The following is a 23209-nucleotide window of genomic DNA, read 5'->3' as shown; positions in this document are numbered from 1 at the left end:
TATAGAAGTAAGTCATCCCAATGCAACGTTCGCACAGCTACAGTTTGTCACAGTTGTTCACCTATTAAGTGTGCAACTACTAGTATTGCATTATTATTTTTTTAATTTGCTATATTCATTCTTCTAAACGGCTCGCACGCTAATGTTTGAAAAAGTTTCAACCAAAAAAAAATTATGTGCAAATACCCTATTCATAAAAGCACTATTTGTGAAAAATTTTTAAACGTATTAATCTGGGCTACCACTGAAACAGGATGTGTTTGGAAGTTATTATTTATGAAAATTTGTCCCAAATAACTGAGAATGGGCTGATACGAATTTTTTTATGGACGTGTTAGAGTTTTTTCAAAGTTTCAAGTAGTTTATTTCAATAATCGAACTTCTTACACACGCTTCAACCTTCTTCAACCACTTCTTCTCACACTGCAACCTCTTACACACTCTTACGCAGCTTGAATTTACGCAACATTTATTGAAAACTCCAACATTTTTCGACGTAAGAGGAGTGTAATCTCATTAACGTTCACAAATGGCTAAATTTTTCTTTTCAATAGCAGTTTTTTCGGAAAGATTGATTAACAGGTAACCGAGGAATTAAAAAATAAAAATTTCAATTCGATCTTTTATTAAACGCCCAAAAACTTATTTTCTAAATCTTACTAGAGTAAAATTTTAGTCATATATAAAAAAAATAGATTCATACGACATGAATTAAAAAGAGACTTATTTTACCTACAAATTAAAAAAAATACTATGCTTTGTTTCAATTTAGGAACCAAATTAACGAAAAAACCGCATGGGTTTTAATGTGAAAAATCTAAAACCCTTGTTGCTAAAGCGAAACAATGTTTTGCAAAATATACAGGGTCTAACCACTCTATTCATCCAATCTCGTTTGTTAAAATATTTTATAAAACAGCGGGAGGTTCAAAATGATGTCATCAACCATGTGGTCTCCTATAGCTTAACAATTTGTTATTTTCTACAAAGATAATCAGGCAACTTATTGGCGGCGAAATTAAAATGTTTAGTGACCCCGATTAGTTGATTTGGTAACAGTTTCCACAAAGAAGCCAAACCGAAAAAAATAATTGTTTACAAACACTGTCAAATATAATTGAAAATGGTGTTTTTTGGTTTTTATTATTTCTGATGGCTTATCGGAAGAAATTGAAATGACTTAATCATTGTAAAATGTATTAGATTATGCCCTAGATATTGCAGCTTCAACCACTAAACTTAACCAGAATAGGCATGTATGTAATTCCAATAACATGTTTTCAGCAAAACGTTAATAAATGATGCGATATCAACGTAGAGTGGGTGTGAGTTTTGCTATTTAAAAGTATTAAGTCTATTTAAAATCTTCTTTTACTAAAATAGATCAAATTGATCGGTTGAAAACGGTAAAAAGATTGTTGCATTAAATTAAGGCCAGTGACACGAAACGAATTACACAGGGGCATCTGAACAAAGCTGGTTATCACTATTAGATAATGATTACGATTAAGTTTGCATACATGAGTAAGCACAGCGATCGGGTCTTTTTCGCATAAAATTATATGTGGGTTTGGTACGTGATTTTGTGTATTCGGTTATTTATAAATATGATCCCTGTTTAGAAAAAATCAATCACAGGAAATAAGACAATAAGAGAATTGAAATATTGAAATTAATTACCTAACATTAACATTAAATTAATTTGCGTAGGACGTTACTTCGTTAGAAGAAGTAAGTTTCGAAGTAAAAATGTATTTTTTTCGAAAATTAATAACAATTTTAACAAATCTAAGGATATTTTTTTATTTTTTACCCTCTAGGTATTGTTCTTATTTACTTATTGGCATATCAAAAAACTGTAGAAAATCCTTTACAAACTATGAAATTCAAATTTCATAATCATGGTGTTAGCGAAAACAATCTAGCAGTGGAAAACCCCTCGACAAGAAAAAACCGAACAACATAATCATCTATACAAAAATGATAAAACAGCGATTAATTGTGGAATATAAAATTCATATAAATACTAATTTAAGTTATTATAAAATGTTGATTTTTGTTTATTGTTTATGTCGTGTCTATTTGATTAGGTTTACATGAGAAAAATTACGTGTTTTTAAACTGTATTAATTGGGCTCCTTTTTTGTCTCTCCTTTGTAACTCCTTTATGATTGTTACTTTTATTTCAGTTTTTGATTCAGTACAATATACATATATGTTTTTGCAATATTGAAAACACCATATTTGTAAACACTTACGATAAAAAGAATCATCGCGATAAAAATAATATTGATTAAATTTTAGTCATTCCTTTATTAATTGTGTTAATCATTTTATAAAAAAAATGTATCATACAAAACTGTTGGTTCGTCTACTTCCCTTCTAGATAATTCATTATTGATGCAGAATGACTCAAATTCACGTCCATCCGAATATTTCAGATCTTGGCTCATTTGTTATTCAGATATTATTCATGAAATTTCTGTCGCCACATTATGAAAAAAGTAAACAAGGTTTATTATTATATTACCCTGTGAGTTTTACCGGAAAATATAGTTCCGATTTATTTCGAAAGAGCTTTTGTTGATACAAGTCATAATTAATCATTAAAAATGTGATATAAATACATATCAATTAAACACTACAAGGGGTCTCTTTGATCTGCCAATTGGGGACAATTCGTATTTAAAAAAAATATTTTCAAAAATACTAGATATTATGTTTTCATTAAATTAGAATTATAAGTGTTGAGGTATAATGAATTTAATATCATTGATAGGGTGAAATTTGTTCTCTTCAACCGACCTGATTTTTTAAACTGTATATTAATTTACATTGTTTGTAGTAGTATCCAATTATAATTCAATAAGTTAAACAGTTTACTCCGCTCATGTTTATTATCTGATGTTAATGTATTTAGATAGCTTTTTTATTATTTAAATTTGTTTATTTGCTTGCGGTTTTATCTTTACAGAACTGACCCATTTATATAAAATATTGCGTGTATTTTTTCATTCACATTCGACACTCCTAATCAACTATTTAGTTGCACCAGCCTCATTCAACCAAGGACAACATCTTTGGCGCAGGTAAATACGTACAAATCTTGTTCATAAATAAAGTTTACGATGTTTTTTCAGTCAAATGAATCCTTCAAACGATGTCTCCGCGAACTGAGATCATCTTATGCAAATTCGCAAAGATTTCCATTGAACTCTGTCATTTCCTTTCCTCTGCTATAATTTGCTCAGACAGTAAATATATCTCTTATTTAAAAACAGCATGTCGTGTCTCATGAATCATCGGTGACTTTAGGAGTATGTAATTTAAAGTAATATTTTTCAAAGACATAATGTGTTATTCGATTTGGGGTTTTAAAAATGTTATAAGGCTCAGAGCGTTGATGATACAGGGTGGTACAAAATTGGCATTATTTATCTGGATTTGTTCCTTGGGGGTATGCGGAAAGTACAGGAAAATTGTTTAAAATTAAAAATTTAATTAATTTTCACAGAAAAACAAAAAAAGATATTGACAGAAAATAATTTTCAAAAATGTACATGAGCTCGCTTGCAAATGGCGTTTTTATTTTTATTATTACGTAACTACCTGTTGATTTATTCGAGAAGCAACAAAAGTAACAGTTGAAACTGAAAACGAATAAAAATAGGGCATAATTTTCGGATGCAACTATAGTTTTGTGACTCTTTTCAGTTAAGAACAGATAAAAAAAATCGTTTCCAAAGCAATAATCCAAATACCGACAGTGCCGAAATTTTATCACAAAAATGTACAACGCGTCACAGAACTGCTCAACTTTAACACAATAATTTTCATTGTTTAATTTGGATTCTTGATTCGGTTCTTGTGCTTTGTGTTGTTCACTTGCGTCCACTTTCACTGTCTTTTTTGACCCTCACTGACAATTTTGAAAGCGATTTTTTTCTTTCTCAAAAGAACAATATTTTTGCGACAAAAAACACGCCGTGTTTCACATCTACCGTGTAGTTCGAAAATCTACAAGGACGGTAAACTTGCGGACTATGCATCTTTGTAACATATTCATCATCATCGGCATATTCACTTTAGCAGTAGTAATATTTATCCAAGTAATCAATGTCTAAGAAAAGTTCTCACTCTTCTTTATCCCGTACAACGTGTGCAGGATTATTCAGTATAAAGAAACCGTCCTTTAAACTTCGCTACTTTCAAAAACAGAAGGATGCTTTTTATATCWAAATGTAGAAACCTTGTGAATTTTTCATGTTTTGTGCTACTTAGTTACCCTCAGATAACACCTTCAGCGGAAAGACGTAAATTTTGAATATCATGTGTAAAATATGTTTTCTTAATCATCGACTATCTGAATACATTTGGCCATCAATCCTGTATTAAGTCTTGGTTACGAAGTATTTCATACAGAAACTATCAATTTTTTTTCAATAGCAAATAGGCCTGGGTAACACTGTGTTGAGTTGCGCTTTCGAGTTGTTGCCGCTGTCTGAAATAATTATAATTATAACTCATCGGTTAATGAGTTATAACTCATCGGTTTAATTTATTAAAGCGGATTAAAGCTTTACGAGACGCGAGGCTGGAATTTTAACATCTACCAAAAAAGGTCAACAACATTTTTTATTAGTAACCTTTTTTCAGCAACGGAACTGAGTTAACGCGCCGGTGTGTTGGATCGGCGCACCAAGCCATTTGCGGAGTACTGCGCCCACTTCGAGAAATTAACTGAGTTGCCCAGGCCTAATAGCAAACACAAATGTGTTTTTTGGTGTTTACTATACCTATTTCCCTAAAACTAGTGAGTAAACGGAAATAGCATTTCAGAGCTTACTGGGTTACTTGATGTAACTCTAAAATTTGCTTGAAGTACCTACAGTATTTTTCCCTAAAAATACTGAAAAGCACATTGAATAAAATTACCTTATTAGTTTTGAGCTGAAGGCAGCATTAATTCAGGTTTAATATTGATACCTACAGGAATCGAAAGTACAGGTCACAACAACGTTCGTACATAATATAAACATATTTTGCAAAATCGCATCGTCTCTGGGGTAGAAATGTGAAAATTAAAAAATTGTTCGACTGTTTTCTCATAAATTTTGAACACTGAAAGAGATCCGATCAAGGTGAAATTCCGTTCACAAACACTTCTGATGAATAAAACTTATTTTGCGCAAAGGTCAGTTTACATATCTTTAAAAGTTTCTATGGCTCGCTGTAACGTGAAATCAAATTTACGTGAATGGGACGACTGGGCTGGGACGTTACAATGTCTCGAATTTCATTAAATATCTCAATAAACTCTATAAATAAGATAAAATCGCGAAAAAAGACTAAGAGACAAAACAAGTGTGCTGGTGTTTTATTCAGACAATTTTTTCTTATTGATGTTTCGATACAAAAGGACAATGCACCTAATCTGCACTTCTACGAAGGCTGTGTGCTTAAAAATTGAGGATACTATGTAGGGTCAGTAGAAGTAGGTATTTTTTATTCTGAATTTGACTTCAATCGGATAAGTGGTTCAAAACTTATAAGAGAAAAACGGAAACAATTCCTTTTTATCAAGTTATCAAGATTAAAGCTGAATCACCCTGTGCATTTGATTACGAATACTTGAAATAATGCCATGCAATTCAACGCGTTTTTAGTATGTATAGGTACAAATCTGGCTTATTTTTAAACTGAAAAATGCGTTCATGGTTCAACTGAATAGGTTCCTTACATAGGCACAACAACAAATAAATATCAATGAATGCAAATTATCATAATTTAGTGTAAACCTGCACTACTTGAGACAATAGCACAAGGCTATGATAAACATTAGAGATAAATGTGGCCTTTTGAAAACTATTTTATTCGAATTGTATGTTTCAATATCCTTTCAGAATGTAGGCTTGTTTCTTTGTGGGGAGTAACTAAATGTGATTGATAATCTGTTAGTCACGCGTATTACTGATTTTTGGACGAGTGAATTAATCCCAATTAATGTAATGCTTAAAATCAAACTTACTCCAATCTGAGTTTTAGCTCGCTTCTTTCGGAACGATATTCCAGAGAGTTTTGACTTCTTTTTATTTCCGCCTATGCCGTCTGGCTCCATGTTTGCACCAAAAACACCCTTTCACTACCTTACATACGCAATGACACTATCAATTCAATTGCGTTATTAATATTTAATGAATTATACATAACATGTAACTGATTTCACTTTAACTAGCACTAGGTACGGAAGGATATTACGCGATGGTTATTACCCGCCCAAGATGTCACAAGCAAATTTAACAGAACTGTTTATTTGGTTTAACTGTGTATATGTGATAATTTTTGAGATAAGCGTGATAAAGCGAGGTATAATTGATAAGAACATCATTGGCCAAAATTAGCGATATAAATTCCTTAGATTTTATGAAGCCGAAGCACTATTTTTACTATTGACACACAGAGTAATCAGATTAAATGTATGAATTTTCCTAAGTAATATTATATAGCACTAATTTTTAATTATTTTTTGGATATTTCCACTAACAACACAGGCGAATTACAGCCGAATCGCAATATATCCAAGACGAGTACTTCAATGTATTTTATTTCAAAATTTAAAATAAAACATATTTTATTTATATCAAATGCAACGGTCGCAACACATCTTCGTTATTTATTCCAAGCAAGAGTAAAAATCAAGTTTTTTTCAAGACTCTTAAATGTATTAAGGTTTTGATTCTATTATTTTATTATCTAATCTTGATAAGTTTGACCAATAGATAATAAAATCAAAACTCAATCTACCATTATTGGAGGCAACAAATACATACTATAAAAATCAAGTGCAATTTTAACCGACGAAACTTTATTAAGTATAATGAGTAATATTCGTAGTAACGAGGAAGAAATGTTATTCGAAAACTCGGCATATACTTAATTTGTTGTATTTTTTGTGCTGGAAATTCAGTTAAGAAAAAGTGCAATTTTTAATTGATATTTTACAATTAAAAATATTTTTTACATATTCTCCAAAATTAACATACGGCATGCATAAAAACGCATCGTACATGCACATATAAAAAGGACATTACAAAAATTTAAATGTGTAAACAACTCACAAAACGTGCCCATACGAGTATAATTCACAATTTGTTTTGAAACATCAAAAATCACTCCGTTCAACTACTTCAGTGAATTTTTAGGAGATGGCGCAGTGCTGCGCAAATGGCTTGATGCGCCAACTAAACGCGCTGCGTTGTCAGTGCGAATCGGGTTCGGTTGCGCTGGGAAAAAGTCACATTTAAAAAAATTGACTTTAAACTTTTTTTTAATGACAAAATTACTGCCCCGGGTCGCATAAAGCTTTAATCCAGGTTAATAAATGAATTATGAAATATGAGTTATAACTCATCAACTCAGAACTCAACACAGTATTATCCAGGCCTAGTGTTCAAACCAAATAGCAAGCAAAGATCGAAGAGAAGGGTAATTTTGATTGTTTTTTTACAGACTATTTCATACTCACGAGTAAATATCAAAAGTAAATTTTATAAAGGTACTCCCTCAATTGGGGTCATCGAATCTCAAAATGATCAACAAAATATGTCTTCCTTTTTGCCTTCTACCCTTTATTTATACTTTTTACTAATTAACAAGCAAAGAAAATATTTATTTTTCTTTGCTTGTTACTTTTTATTATTAACGGCTGCACATAGACGAGACTGCACTTATATGAGCTGTTTTAGATATTTTGTATATATTTTTAAACTTAAAAAAAACTGAACATTAGTTAAATGTAAAAATTCGATACTTTTTATCATATTACTATGAAATAGAATAATATAAAATACAAATGAAACAAAACCAAACATTTACCATCTAAGTGAAGACAAAAACATTGAATAATTCAATTTCAATTGAACTTTTCATCTTTAACATTCGAAATAAATAAATCAACAAACCAAAACCAGCTTTTCTAAATTCCGAACTTAGAATGGATTATGACTAATAGTCTTTGTAGTAAAATATAATAATTAAGTTACTTACAAAGCTCCCTGATTTGGCTTTTTCTTGTCGAGAAGACATCTTTTTGCATCATTTAAAAGTACAGCAAAATAGATGTCCACCTGTAAATAACAAATTTAATCAATAATAGAATTATGTATACGGCAAAATTATTTTCCATGTAAATCGTTACTTTTGTTGAGATATTTGTTGTATGTGCAACCTATAAATTTCACAGTGAGAAAAAAAATTAAGCTACATTTTAATGTAGCTGTTCCATAGATGTTTAATGTTGCTGTAATGATTAATTAAGTAATTAAAATTTTAAAACGAGTGTTTACTTATTCTTGTTTTTCTAGTTTTGTGACTTAACAATCGAATTGCCAGGCTGTTTCCTGCCAGATCAGAACATGAACAAATTAAATTTAAATATTAATTATTAAAATTAATTACCTATAACATAATAAAAGTATTTTTATATTGATGAACTGTTGTTTGCTCAACTTTACATTTACTAACTTGCTTAGAGAAACAATGCTACGATTTTAAAAGCGCTCTATTAGCTAAACATTTTGAAAATGAACTGTAGAGCTTACATTCACTTCAGTATTTATAATTATCATAAATAATCATTAAAAATTAATTATATTATATAACATATAATTATTATTATTAAATAAACAGGGTGATTCACTTTCTGGCCTCTTTTACTTAGTAATAATAATTAGAAATACTTTAAGATTTTTAGTGTTTTTCACAAAATTCCAGAGTCGTTAATTCCGCTCATCTATTATGTAAGGAGAATTGACCAATTTAAAATATTCCCAAAGAAGGTGAACTTATGCATCATTTACGAGAGTAATATCAATTTTAAGTTTTAAAGAGCATAATTTCAAAACTAACCATAAATCCGCTGTAACGCTGACAAGTTTAACCTAATATACTGAGCGGAATTAACGATTCTTGTAGTACTATTAATGATATTGAAATGTATGTCTGTCCTACAGGGCTTTAAAAAAGAGGATTGAGATCCTAATAAGTTAATAAATATAAAGTTAAGCAAAGACTGGGTCAAATACGCGAATAATTATAAAAATACGTGTTTTTAATTAGCTCACGTTGTCCCAACTTAGGAACAGCGAGATTTGATCTGGCTGGAAAGACCTAGTAGTTTGATTGTTCAAGTCACAAAACTAGAAAAACACAAGCTAGTAAACAGAAACAGAAATGGTAGAAGCATTGAGATGTTACGAGAAGTTAGTAAATTGACCTTTTTTAGAAACACTGCAGTTGTCTTCGGATCAAACTGAAGTTTCAGAATCTTCTATAAACACCGCATTTGTTTAAAAATAATGGTCTATGTAATTATTTACATTTAATAGTAGGTACATTTATAATGTTAAGTTTATCATTTAATACATTTTTGATAGTCGACATGTGCCCAGAGCTGAGCAAGTAGTTAGGAATTAAATTTTAAAATTACTTTTTGGTATTTAAATACTTTTTGGTAGTTAAATACCATGTATTTAACTACTTTTTCAAGAATAGTATTTATAATTGAACCGTCAATTACTTTCTCTAAGTAATTAGTAATTAGTATTTGAAAAATTTGTGTAAATACTTTCATAAATGCCCCCCGCATCAACGCAAAAACGCATCCAACCCGTGAAAGCTTTTAAAGATTTTGGAGTGTTACCAGCAGTTCTCATTAACTCACTTGGCGATAATTAGCTTGAGGTGGATGCAGACGGGTCATGTGCTGATTTTGATAGTGCAATGGCTTATCCTGAAGATCATTTTTCGCACACAGAACTAGTAATGGAAAGCTGTGAGAAAAAAGTTGAAAAATCCCAAATTCATTTGCCTAAACATCATCGTAGCGTAACGCATTCGTGTAATTTTATAGGACTTTATGAAACTCATAAACCAAACTCTATCACGCAGATCAAAGCACGCTCTGGTTCTTAATAAATGTTCCTAACTATGGCAGGACAATAAAGCAGGACGACGAAAATCAGCTGAAATAATAAAAGATGTTCTGGGTCATTATTTAAGCTAGGCAGAAGCAACCAGATGGAATTATCAGTATGATTCGGTAAAACAAATTTTGAAAGTTAAGGACAAAATTACAATTCCCTATGACAAATTAGAAATAAGGACTAACGTCTCAAAAGAGACTGACTGATTATTTATCGGAATATCTAAAAATTTTAGAGCCAATTGCATCAGCAATATATTACGTGAAAAAAAAACAATTAGTTTGGATTCGTTATTCCTACGATTGCCAGCATGAAATCTAAATTGATCAAATTAAAAAACGAAAAATTTTTGGTTTTACATCCTGACACGCCAGATGCAATTATTGCATCTATAACCCATCCCAGATTTAAACTAAAATAGTTAAATTTAATATGGAATATGGAAACAAATACAAATGCCAAAAGATCATTTAAAAAAAATGTTTTTAAAGGCAATTAATGAGACAGCTGAAACTCAAAAAACGCCTCTTCCAGAACTGGATAAGAAGAGTTCTTCATTCAACATGGACTTCTTTGCGTTTGACGACAAAGAATTGGGTACATCAGCCAATGATTATGATTCAAATGGGCTTAGTGAATTGCCAGCTTTGCAATAACTGCAAGATCCCAGTTTTGAGCTGGAAATATTGGACAAATCTAAGTATAATACCACTTTACCTTCCTCAGCACCAGTTAAGAGAATATTTTCTTATGCCATTTTTATAAATGCTCCTCGCCGCCATGCACTATCAGACAAAAACTTTTAAAACCTAGTGCTATTAAAAGCTAATGGTAATTGGTATTAAATAATACATTTTAACCTTTTTTTATAGTTTTTGTCTGATTGTTATCCTATTTCATCAGTTCCTATGCTACGTATTATTTTTTTTGTAAATATTATTATGTATTGTTTCTGAATGATATTAAATGTTTAAAAAAATATATTTTTTTTGTAGTTTGATAAATATAGTACATATATGATTTATCAGTGATGTTGGTGTACTATAATATGGCAGTTGAGAAGTTAAATACTTTTTTGTATATAAATACTTTACTAAAAGTATTTGTTAACCAATTACCGGCATATTCTAATCATTAATTAGTAGTTAATTAGTTTTTTTAATGTTGGCAGTATTTGGTTATTGTATTTAAATACTTTTTAAAAGTAATTTGCCCAGATCAAGTGAGATCAAAGAGAAATTTTAAAAAATTTCAACATTTGGCCTAATAACTTGTTGGCGTGCTTGTTACATTCAGAGAGAGTAGAAACCGTAAAAACTTAGAAACCGTTTAGAGCTCTAAAATTTGACGGTAAATCAAAAAAAATAAATTGGAGTTCCATTAGAAATAGACAAGTTATTGAGATTAACAAACATGCAATTTTGGATGCACATTGGGCGGTTTATAGGGATATTTTCGCAAATTAACATATGTCAGCACGTAGCTTACTAAATCCTCTTGGAGGCCTATAAAAACGATTTAGAAATTCGCAGCTATTCGGATTCAGCACCAATTTCTGTGGAGCCCAGCAGCTGTCAAAATTTTCATATTTTTTCTCGAATAATTCGAAAATTGTAAATTTTTCAGATGAAACATTTGAAATAAACTTTCATTAAAGATTAGCGATAAACCCAAAATTGATAAAAAAGGGCTACCATAAAAAACAATAGTTATGCAATTTTAAAATTGCATAAATACTTAATTTAAAAATGTTTTAAATGCGCATCTTTTAAACATCAAAACTTTCGAACCTATGAAGTGTGTTTTCTTTTAAAGTTCATATTTACTAACACGCTTTGACGCACAAAATGAGCAACCCTGTTATATAATCCAAAATCCAAAATCCCCCAAAATATCAGATAATTCTGATATGTTTTAGACTAAATGTTCAGCTTAGTAGGAATGAAGGCAAGAAATTATTAAATAAGACATTTCTTAATTTGAATGTATTAAAGTGTATGAGTAGTTAAATATTGCTGAATAATTATGCAAAACTACTTGTAAATGAACATAACTAATTTCCTGCAAAATGCCCCATTACTCTACTTAATGCAAGTAGCAATAACGTATTGACCGTATTGTGTAATGTTTCCAGGTTTGATTGGTAATATTTCTTCATGGGTATACATTTTGCTAATCAATAAAGCAAACTCAAAACATTAATTATAAACAACTTTTTGACTATACTAATAGATGTTTTTAATATAATACCACAATAGATAGAAAAGCTAACCCCTAAAACGCCAGTGTAAACATAGCTAACCACTTGTTGATGGCAATAGATGTTTCTGGGGTTAATTTGCCTCAATAAATTGACTGAAGCAAACGATGAATTAGAAAATATTCCGTATTTTTTTCTACAATAGCAAAACTGAAAACGTAGCATTCAATTATTACCTGGATTAATCCAAATGCGTTCTTCGGTTGAATGGCTGGAACACGAACAAACTAGCATTTACTACGTAGACTGAAAATTTTAACAATTAATCTCGATGTACACTTCACAACCAACACTTAAAATTAGCATAAATACGATCCAAAAAAAGTTTAAACTGGCCCTAGTTGGGAATTTTAAACAAAAAACAGTTAAAAGTGACACTTTCTGATAAACTTTACACAACAACACTGACTTGAAGCTAGACCTAGGTTAGTAGAAAATAGTTCTGAGTCAATTTGAATTTAACAGTTATTGCATTAAACGAAAACGTGTTTTGTTAAAATACGGCAGAAATTCGCTTAGTCTAAATTTTCAGCTGGTAATAAGAAGGTTTTTAGTTATTTTGTAAGCGTACAAGTTTGAAACTTTATAGAAGTGACAACACTGAGAAAGGCTGAAGATTGATTAGATGGAATTCGTTAAGTCCAAGATTTCAAAAAAGATTTTTGCCTTACGTTCCTAACAACTCTTTCTTTAATGAAAGAGCAATATTTGAAAATATTAAGTGAAGTAACTTCAAACTACATTCCAGAAAATTCCTTAGTGAAAACTACAACTTTATTAAGAGATTTATTAAGAGAATATTAATGTACAAATATTAGCAATAATAGTTTAATTTGTTTATTTCAAAGTATTAGTTTCGAGTTATTTAGAATATTTTAAAATTTATTTAGGTGCTTACTACCTTCATAATCCACTACTTTTAATGTCACCGCATACGCGATTGATTCTAGCTTCACATTGATCCAAGTTATGAAAATTGCTCAAACCTTATTTCCGTACATAAGAAGGAATAATTGAAACTTTTTACGTAGTTTTTGTCCATTCTTGTCTAACACATCGGAACTGACTAAAGCTATCCTTCGTTGACCTTTAAAAAATTGACACAAACATGAGAGAAATTCATGGTGTCCTGCCATTTGACATTTATGTCGATATATCATTTTGGCATTTAATCAAAATGTCAAATTTTTGCAGTGAAAGGCTATGTGTTGTTTATATTGATTATATAATATTTAAGCGATTTTCCGCTTAAAATACTGAGTGCGAAACCTTTCCGATACATTTTTGAAGGGAATAACTACAAAATGACAAAAGTGTGTCGTCTTTGCCTGGTCAAGCTTCAAAGAGGATCCAAGTACTTCAATATCAACGCAGTCGAAAGTTTCACTGGATTCATGCCTTATAGAGATCAATTAACAACATGTATTCCTGAAATGGTAAATTACATGACATATTATGACAGGTTTCTGCATTCCAAGTCTCCATATAGTTAGGGTGTAGCCTCCATTCAATCTAGTATTGATGACATATTTTTAGGCTCTGGATCTGATTCCAAATCCTGTGATTTGCAATAATTGTCGCAACGCTTTAAAATTATCGTATGAGTTCAAATCACGATGCCTTTTAGTTGAGAAAAAAATCAGACAGTATGTGGAGGGTCAACCTCCAGAAACTACCACCTACAATCTATTGGAAATTGACTCATCAAATTTACCAAAACCTGCAAAATTTGAAGCTGAAGGTTCAAAGTAAGTCTATTACCACCATAAATTGGTTTTGGTTTATTATCCAATGCGGAGAAATGCTTGGGAATGCAACAGATCAGTTAATATTGTATTTAAGATGCACTCTGTTTCTTTGCTTCTAAATCACTTATAATTTATTATAATCACTGTATATTTTTAAAATTATTGACACAACTCAATGATTGATTTCCTCACATAGAAGGGATGCAATAATTTGAAATCCAGTTGTATATGAACTCTAAATACCTACTGTCGTAGAGATTATTATTTTAAATATATTATCTCTTCGTTAATTCAAGAAATTATTAGAATTTACAATGAGAAAATAGCGTTTAGAATCACTGCGAGTGACCAAAAGTAGTAACAATATTGTTCAACTTCAAAAGTTTTCAGGTTGTTTTCAATAAAAGGTATATCAGAATGATATAGTCGCAAATAAAATACTGCGATCATTTTATTGCACTTTTGGTGCCATTCCGCTGGGTTGAAATGTTCTTCCATGATTGATGGAAAGCCAATCCATTCAATTGCTTTTTCCAATTATAATTAATATTAAGTAATTATTAATCTCCCTGTCTTCAGATAATCCCGGATTAATATTAAGATACAATAACACTGATATTGTCTTCCTGATCAAAAATGATGCAAAACAAAGCTATTTCAACTTTTTTAGGCTAAAGGTGACTTTGGTTTAATATTTGTAAGATTACAAATACCACTAGTGCTATCGGCGGTGCCTATATAAATTTTCATGTAGTAAAAACAATTTAATAACAGGACAATTAATACAAGGACTGTAGGAGGAAAATGGAGTTGAGGTTCCAACTTTAAGAAAAACTAAAATGCATACACGAAAACACTGAAAATTATGCAATTTTAGGGTTGAAAACGGTTTTTTGCGATTTGCGGCGAAACGTGACCTCCTAGCGGAAAACGTTCAAAGGATCTACGAAGTATCACGGATATAGAGACGTAAATTTTGCCTAAGTTTGTAACAACTTTTGTAATGTTCTATGGTTATATTTTGTTATGACCATTATTTTTTTGTTTGTTAATGACCATTAATCTACTTTAAAATATGGCTTAATACCAAAGTTGTAGAATTTTTATTAAATTTGGTTGAAGCGTTTTTACATTTCAATGAAGAATGTTATTTTTGAACAAATCAATCTCTGTATCAGCTCTGTATACCTACCGGAGATACAGTGAAAATGCCGGGTGGTTTCTTTTTTCCTTTCTGTGACTACTCCTGTCGGAAAATGTAAGAAGTTAATTTGCAAATGTTAGAATATGGTAAACCCAATCAGGTTAAATGAGGACGAAGTTGCCAATTTTCATGCTGAACTAGTCTTTTAAAAGTTTGAAAATGTCGACCACTTTCGGAGAAAACTACATTGGCCTGGATCCCTTTTCTGAGCTTGTTTGTAGAGTTAGGTATATTAAAATATTTTTCACATTACCAGATATGAAACGCTGCTCAAGAATGTTCTATGATATTTAAAATCAAATGTTTCTTTATGGAGGCACCATCATCTATTTATGTTTTTAAATACGCACCTGTATAGAATTACATAGGAACTAGAAAACCAAGTGATCATTCTTAAAATCGAGTTTAAAAGTTTGCAATCGTTCACAAATGATTTGATCGTTTGCTTATCTTTGAGTTATTTTACGTACTTGGAAAATGAAACCAACCGCTTTTTTTCTTTAAATTTAAACATGAACAGTTGGAAGTTAAGTGTATATAATACACTCGGCTTCGAAAAAACGACACGTATCTATTTTTCTTAGTAAATTTGAATGTTTAAAAAATGTATACTAATTACTCGGTTTCAATATATTTTTTTCTAATTTCTAGGTTGCTTTTTCGGCTATTATCTCAAAGGTTAAAAATTTTGATTTTTCACTTTCCATTACAAATAATTACAAATAATATAGTCCCTTTTTTGGTTTCTTTTTGTCATTACTTTTGAAACTGCGATTTTGTTTTATCTTAAAAATTAACAAAATTACAGCATATTTACTAATTGCCTATGTTTTTAACATTTTATTGAACCAACGGACAGAATGTGGTGTTTGATGTGTGTGTGATTTGTGAATGTTTCAACAAACTGATAAAAAACAGGTTTTTTCTTTGTTATTTGTCCTGAAAAATAGCGAATCAAAATTTTCTGACTCTTGAGATAATAGCCCGAGATTTAAGCTATCAACTAAAAAAAAATTATAAAATCCGTTAATTGGAATTGAAGTTAGAGTGCTTTGAACTTTACGAAATATTCTGGTGCGCCTATTTTTTTAGTGTATTTTTAATTACTTCTAAAGCTTTGCTTCATTGGTGTAACCAGTTTTTTTTAATCCGGCGGAAAGAACTCACACGACAGGATGATCTATCTACACCCAAATTAATTTTGTATATATACATACTAATACAACATATTAGTATGTTGCGAACAATTTCGCTGCAATCGTTTTTTCCGATAAATTACCGCCCGTATAATATATGATGGTTTTGCTTTAGAGAATGTCCAAAGCTTTTACCAATATTACCAAAAGGAGAAGGGAATACCACATCTTCAAACCAGTCTATTCTATCTAATCTTCTAACTGTAAGAGAGGAAGTGTTGCTGCCGAATCTATCGGAAATCGAGATTACAAACATAAAATACGAAGCAACACCAGGAAAAGGTAAGTTAATTACATTATCGCTTTGAATCAAATAATAATACTCGATTGAAATTTACCAGAGACGTCGAGTAGATCAAAAGCATCCGGTTCAGGAAAACAGGTCACTTACACGCCAATAGAAAAGGACGAGCATGGCTGTTTTACATGTAATCACTGTGATAAAAAATTCCCTAATGTACCTGCGCTTCACACCCATAAAACCAGAGTTCACGAAGAGGATTATTTGTGCAACTTTTGCAATGTTCCTTTCAAAACATTGCAGAATTTGAGAAAACATAATCAGATGTGTCAAAAAGGTAGGTATTTGTTCGGATGGAATTTCTGTTTACCTAGTAATTTTTCTGCCTACATGTGCTCTATAAATACTAGAATTGAGTTACTTAATTTGAAATCTTTATTAGCTATTTGAATGAATTTTGAGTGCGGCATAAGTAAAGAAAAGGATAAATAGAAGTACCCATTTTCAAGTCAAGAGTTTGCAATCCAGAAAAAACGGAGATTTGCGGTTTACATAGACGTAATATCCCGAAACGAGCGAACTCGAAAGTACCCTGTTCTTGAGAAAATTCATAGACAAAGAAAAATTATATAAGTCATTATAATGAGTAGTGTGGACTATTCGTCTATGTGTTTTAGTTATATCTATTTTAATAAAACTAAGTGAGTAAATTATTATTATACCAGAAAATACACCGAGAAGGCAATTTTGATAAGAATATATTGATTTACCCCATTGCAGATGACAAAATGATAGTGTACTGAATTTAAATAAATTTGTAGCAAAGTTTGGGTCAGCGACACCCTCACATTCAGTTTTAGCTAAACGACCACATCTACCAACAAAAGCGAAAAATCATCTTAAACGATGGTTATTTAACCACACTGACGTGAGTATATTGAGTTCGTTAAAATAAAATAAATTACAGCAAACATTTTACCACCTCGAAACGGAATCTCAAAACGTTTAAGTTTAAGCATGTAATGTGTTATACGATTTTTGTTTAGAATGTCGAGGATAGTTCAATTATCAATACGGGGTGTTCCATTTAAGAAAAAGGAACATTGCTTTGCCGTTGCTTTTTGGCTAATGCTGTTAACTAAATTATTCTTTAAGTAAACACACTAGAAATAACTATTCAATTTTTGCATTAATCATTATGTTCTAGCTCTTTTAGTTTATAAAATAATCCGCGGTTTCCATACATAAAATCTTCCCTGTATATTAGACCGGATCTTTGAGTAAATTATTCCATTTCAACACTATTTAGCGAACAATGGCACACATATATTGACTATTATTGAACTTTTAGCACCCTTATCCGACAGATATTGAAAAGCAACAACTGATGAAAGAAACGAATTTGTCCCTATTACAAGTCGAGAATTGGTTTATTAACGCTAGAAGACGAATTTTGGCCGATTTGACAAGGCTTAAAAATATGAGAGGTGGTTGTTTCCGAGGCAGGCGACTTGGAAGAAGTCGGGGTCGTGGGCGAGTCGTTGTTGGTAAGTCATTAGAACTGAATAACAAAGTCATTTTAGAAAACCGAGAGTCAATTTCTAGTTAATAGTGTCGTTTATAGTATGAATGGTAAAAGGGTTAAACAGCGTAAACGCAGACTTGCAGAAGTGATAAATAAATTATATTAATAAAATATTTTTATAAATAAATTATATAAATAAGATTTTTTCAAATGTCAGGTTTTTACATTCGTAATTTTTCTAACGCGTTCTTTTGTAAGCATATAGAAAATGTGTTGAAAATTCAAGGTCGTGTCGACCACCACAAGTTAGAGATGCTGCAAATGTTGGTTCCAACCTTGAAACAGCTGCTTTCACTGTATGGTGTTTGTATAAGTTGCATTTTTGCATGAAATTTGTGCTATTTAAATGGTAGTTTTCACTACTATGTCTTTATCTGAACACCCGAATGTCTCAATGTCATAATGTCATGACGTTGGTGTCACATATCAAAAGTGTTTGACATACGCCACTGCGACATCGTGACATTGGCGATGTCTCGGTGACATTTTGACATTTCTTGAAGGTTATCATTCTTTGGCATTTTCATTTTGTTTGGTTTTAAATCATGTTCCCTTTTGATTTGATTACATTTCTGGAATATTAACAATCCTACCCATGTCTATGGCATAAATCAATTGCCGATTATCAGGATAGACAAAAACGTTCACTTAGTAGAGGTTCTGATGCCCATAGTTTGTTTCTACGCATAATTTACTGTCTCATACTAGCTTTTTAAATTTTTGCTTAAATTTCAAAATAATTACTTCTGCTAACACATCCGCTACTGCATGCAGACAGGAGCCATTTTGACGAGAGTCTGTCGCGACACAATCTGTTGGTGAGTGTTAACACCTAGTGCCATGACATCGAAAATGTCGAAAGCTGTCACGGTGCGTAAAAGTAAAACAAATGAATATTAGAGAAAAGTGCTTCTTTACGATCATCGCTTCTGATCAAAAAATTGCAGTTTTTCATTCATTTGAATAAAAAATATATTCTTTTGTAGTTGGTTTAAATTGGCTCACTTATTAACTCTCAAACATATTCATATCTATAAATTTGAACATGAATGCGAGCACTTTATGCATTTTCATTTACTAGTAGTTACTGGCTGATCGGAACTGACCTTATCTGAATGTTTCAAAGGTAAAACGGGCCTGAACCCAAACTAATTGAAAATTTATGTTTAATTGGATGCTGCGTCATTTGAAAAAGATAGTACTGTGCTTCGGTACGTTTTCCTAATTATTTTGCCATATTTAGTTTTCTGATTCTTTTCTTTTTTAGCTTTTTTTACGGATAATATTTTTGTAATCACCTCTATTATCAATTGCAACAATGCAAAAATACAATGCATTATTTTATTATAAGCAATCCATTATGATCAAATTTCAACTGTATTCATTGTCTACATTTGAATAAAACTAGATCAAAAAGTAAAACAAACAATATTTTTGAGCCATTTGCTAGAAAAGTAAAGTAAAGAAGCAAGAAAAATGGCAGAAACACCATAATTACGTAGTTCAAATTTTATGAAAAGAAAATAAGACAACTGCTTTTCCTTTGAAATGCTGTGAGAAACAGCAAACATTTTTAATTAATTGCAAATTGCTGCGAAATTGAGATGCATACTTTGCTTAGCGTAAATTCGGCTTAGAGTAAATCTGTCTCTTATCGCAGAGGCATTTCTCACTTTCTTAACTTAAAAATAACCAAGTGTTTCCATACAAGTCTGCGAAAATGGAGCGTGATTTCGTATACATATTAGTGATGGGAACTATCGAATCATTCGATAGCGATGTTTCAATCCGTGATTGGATCTATCGAATTATCCGATAGTTGTAATTTGAAATTAATAAATTTGAATTATTCGATACCAATGTTTTATTCATTTGTTTTCTAATTATCGGATACTCCGAAATCGATTGCAATGAACGAATTCAAATCATAAATAAATACATTTTCCACTGTTTAAGAAAAATATCCAATATTCAATTATGAAAATTGTTTTTTTTTTTCAAAAATTTATTTATTGAAAAAGTATATATCTATATGTACATTTTGAATAAGTACTATTAGCAACAGTATTAAATACGACTAATTTGCAGTTTTCATTATATTATTTCAATAAAAGTAGTAAATACAAACATTGAGATACAATAAATATGAATAATTGACAACAGAAAGGACAAATACATTCATAAAACAAAAATTAAATTAATAATTAATGTTTAATTATGTATAATGGTATATATATTAATATGGTATAATTTAATGATTATGAAATCCATGATTATATCACCTTTTGTGATAAAGACATCAGAAAACGATGCTTGAACCATAATCGAAAAAAAATATGCTCTTGTTTAAGAGTTTTTTCAAACCCGGATCGTCGGATAAATTAATTGCGGTTAGCATTAATAAAATCAATTGAGAGTATTTTTAAGAATCTAAAAAACAATTCAAAAATAGAGTTTTATTCAGTTTATACCATAAACTGACTGGGTGGTTGGAATTCACGTTGCCGACACTTTTTATAGCGACACTAGAAGAAGATTTGTTTGAAGATGACAATGATGCATTATTTGAAGACGGAGACCACGAAGAAACTGTTGTCGCCTCGCAGTTGATACAAAATTTGGATCATACGAATTCCAAGATGAGTTTCGAAATGCACGGGCTTCATTCTGAGGACAATTCGTTTGAAGATGAGAATCAAGGCAAGTATTTACACGCAAACAACAAACTGTAGCAAATAATAAAATTTCAAATATTTTATAGCAATGTCAGACAAAGACGACGACGAGGACGTACTCGATGTGAAAAATATAATAATTCAAAACCCGATCGAAATTGCGTCGATAAGTCCAATCGATCACAATCAAGGTAGCGCTGAAAATACTGACGAGGAAGACCCTTTGGAAGATGCTCCCTTGAGTACGATAACCTCTCATATTAAAATGGAAATTGATATAGATGAACGGTAACTTCCGTAAAGAGATCGTTCTTGAGTATTCCATATCTGAAAATCTGTAAACGAGATACCAGCAAGGTAGCAGTACTGACTAATGTAAATTAACGCAAGGCAAGCGTCTCTTCAGAATGTAAATTTGTTTTGATATCAGTTGGAAGGGAGAGTGAGAAAAGCTTTTTAAACATTTTTTCATGGGACTATTTAGATTTGTTATGCCCTTATTTACGTGCGATAACATAATATGTTAAATTTCATTAAAATCTGCTGGTGAGAAAATGTGAATCGTTCATATTAAATTCCGAAGACATAAAAAAGTTGTTAAATGTAGTATAGTAACATACTGAACCCACATATTATTTTTAATTCAAATAATTTGATTAAGTATTATTATCACAATTTCAAAATTTGTTTTCAGTTTCACCATTGGATCACATAGTGAGACCATTTTATTTTGTAATTAAAGCTAAAGGAACTTCTTCCCAAAACTTTTTTCGAAGTAATAGTTTTTTTTATAATATAATAATAAAATTGGTGCAGGTCAACTACACAGACCGATTAAACCATAAATCAATTTTAATAACAAAAAATATATCGCAAAGTCTAGCATCCATGAAATGTTAAGTTTTTTCCCATAAAATTTGAAATTAATGATGAATGGTTGAATGAGTGAATACTTTTTATGGCGAATATAAAATATTTGTCGATTTGGAACCGCCTATCGAAAAAATGAAAAAAAAAACAATGTTTTTATTTGTTTGTTATTTGGCTTTATTTAGTAATAACAATATGTTGACTTTTATTAGCAAACTTTATATACAGGACATTTACATACATTGCGTATTTAGATATACTTTATATGTATGTTTATGATATAAACATGTGAATTATATCATAAATTAATTAAACCATCTGTTTACCATAAACCATATTTTAATCATTCTTATTCATCTTCATATTTCTTGTGGGCATTTCTCTGTAAACCCCAGTAATTCCATTTTATTTATTGAGCAAAAGCATTTAATAAAAATGAGATAATTTGATTTGTATCCAATTTCAAGAATAGAAGGAAGTCAGGGGGGCTTGAAAAATTAATGAAAAATCGATCGAGCGTTAACTGTTTATATATTTATTAATACCAAGAAAATGTAAAGCTGTTCTGTTAATACTTTTGTTAATCACTTTATTGCAAAACCCAGGAAAAGGGTTTTTTAAATACCAACATTCATAATTTATTCGTTGTTAATAGCTTTATATAATTTTGTTTGTACTTTAGGAAATGATTGTACATAAAATGTAAAACTAAATTAGTCATGTATCTTGGAATTATATGGCTAAATGGTAATGTATGTGTCACTATATGCAATTTATTGTTATTTGATATATTTATGAAGGTCTGGTACATTTAAGCGACCTTAATTTAAATGAAATAATTAATTTAATGAGTTAAATTTGGATCACACTAATCTAGTATGAATAAAACCTTGAAACATTGTTAGGCATCAACTGGAAAAGTGTGCTGTAAAAATTAGGTTTTACAACTTTAAGGTGTCATGGGTGTAGGCTTTTAATTTACAAGTTGTTTTTTTATTTAATGGTTTTTATCAATGCCCTAACTATTTTGTTTGTATCGAGTTATAGTTTATTTTTACACATTAAGTCTTTACGTCTAATATAAACACTTCTATAAACAGTTTTTCTGTTTAGAAATGTCAATGATTAAAATGTTATGTCCGTAATCATCCCATAAGTTAAAACAATACACGGGATTTTAATGCTACGGCCATGTCACATGGATAGTGTGATTAGATCTAAACGTAGATTATTACGATCCTTTTTCCGAGATGAAAATAACGCGCTTAACGTCCTAATTGTATGTCCAATATAATGTGCCTCTCGAGTTCAGCAGTAAGTAAATATATTGGGTATGGTCTAAAGTGTGGTAATACTGGAGAAACTGTTTTACGGCTCAGCAAGGATTGGTTTAGTGAATTTAGTGAATCATTATCAGAGGTCGAAACGTAGAAATTATCCGAAGTTA

At 30.7% G+C, this 23209-nt stretch overlaps 2 protein-coding genes across 5 annotated transcripts in view; one reads left to right on the top strand and one right to left on the bottom strand.

The window, feature by feature from the left end:
- LOC109533699 (protein diaphanous) overlaps positions 1-12644 on the bottom strand; it is a 69890-nt gene extending 57246 nt beyond the window's left edge. For 2 of the 4 annotated variants that reach the window (XM_048666956.1, XM_048666954.1), the window contains exon 1: positions 6029-6338. In XM_048666956.1, the coding sequence (XP_048522913.1) occupies positions 6029-6118 (90 nt within the window). In that variant the 5' untranslated portion in view covers positions 6119-6338. Of the gene's footprint in view, positions 1-6028; positions 6339-8046; positions 8127-12419 lie in introns of those variants that run through there. The other 2 variants (XM_048666957.1, XM_048666960.1) reach the window with 2 other exon arrangements.
- Positions 12645-13333: 689 nt separating this feature from the next.
- LOC109533708 (MDS1 and EVI1 complex locus protein EVI1-A) lies at positions 13334-22861 on the top strand. The gene is made up of 8 exons (XM_019899099.2): positions 13334-13679; positions 13780-13991; positions 16507-16673; positions 16733-16969; positions 17454-17560; positions 17984-18179; positions 20738-20917; positions 20979-22861. Exons 1-8 carry the CDS (start codon positions 13548-13550, stop codon positions 21182-21184), a joined length of 1437 nt encoding a protein of 478 aa, XP_019754658.1. The 5' UTR covers positions 13334-13547; the 3' UTR covers positions 21185-22861.
- Positions 22862-23209: the final 348 nt, after the last annotated feature.

This window comes from Dendroctonus ponderosae, unplaced genomic scaffold (assembly GCF_020466585.1).
Source record: "Dendroctonus ponderosae isolate FM_Combo_2020 unplaced genomic scaffold, Dpon_F_20191213v2 Dpon_F_20191213_5, whole genome shotgun sequence".
NCBI classification, from domain to species: domain Eukaryota; kingdom Metazoa; phylum Arthropoda; class Insecta; order Coleoptera; family Curculionidae; genus Dendroctonus; species Dendroctonus ponderosae.
Note: the sequence above shows the minus strand (reverse complement) of the source record. Positions and strands in the feature narration are given on the sequence as shown.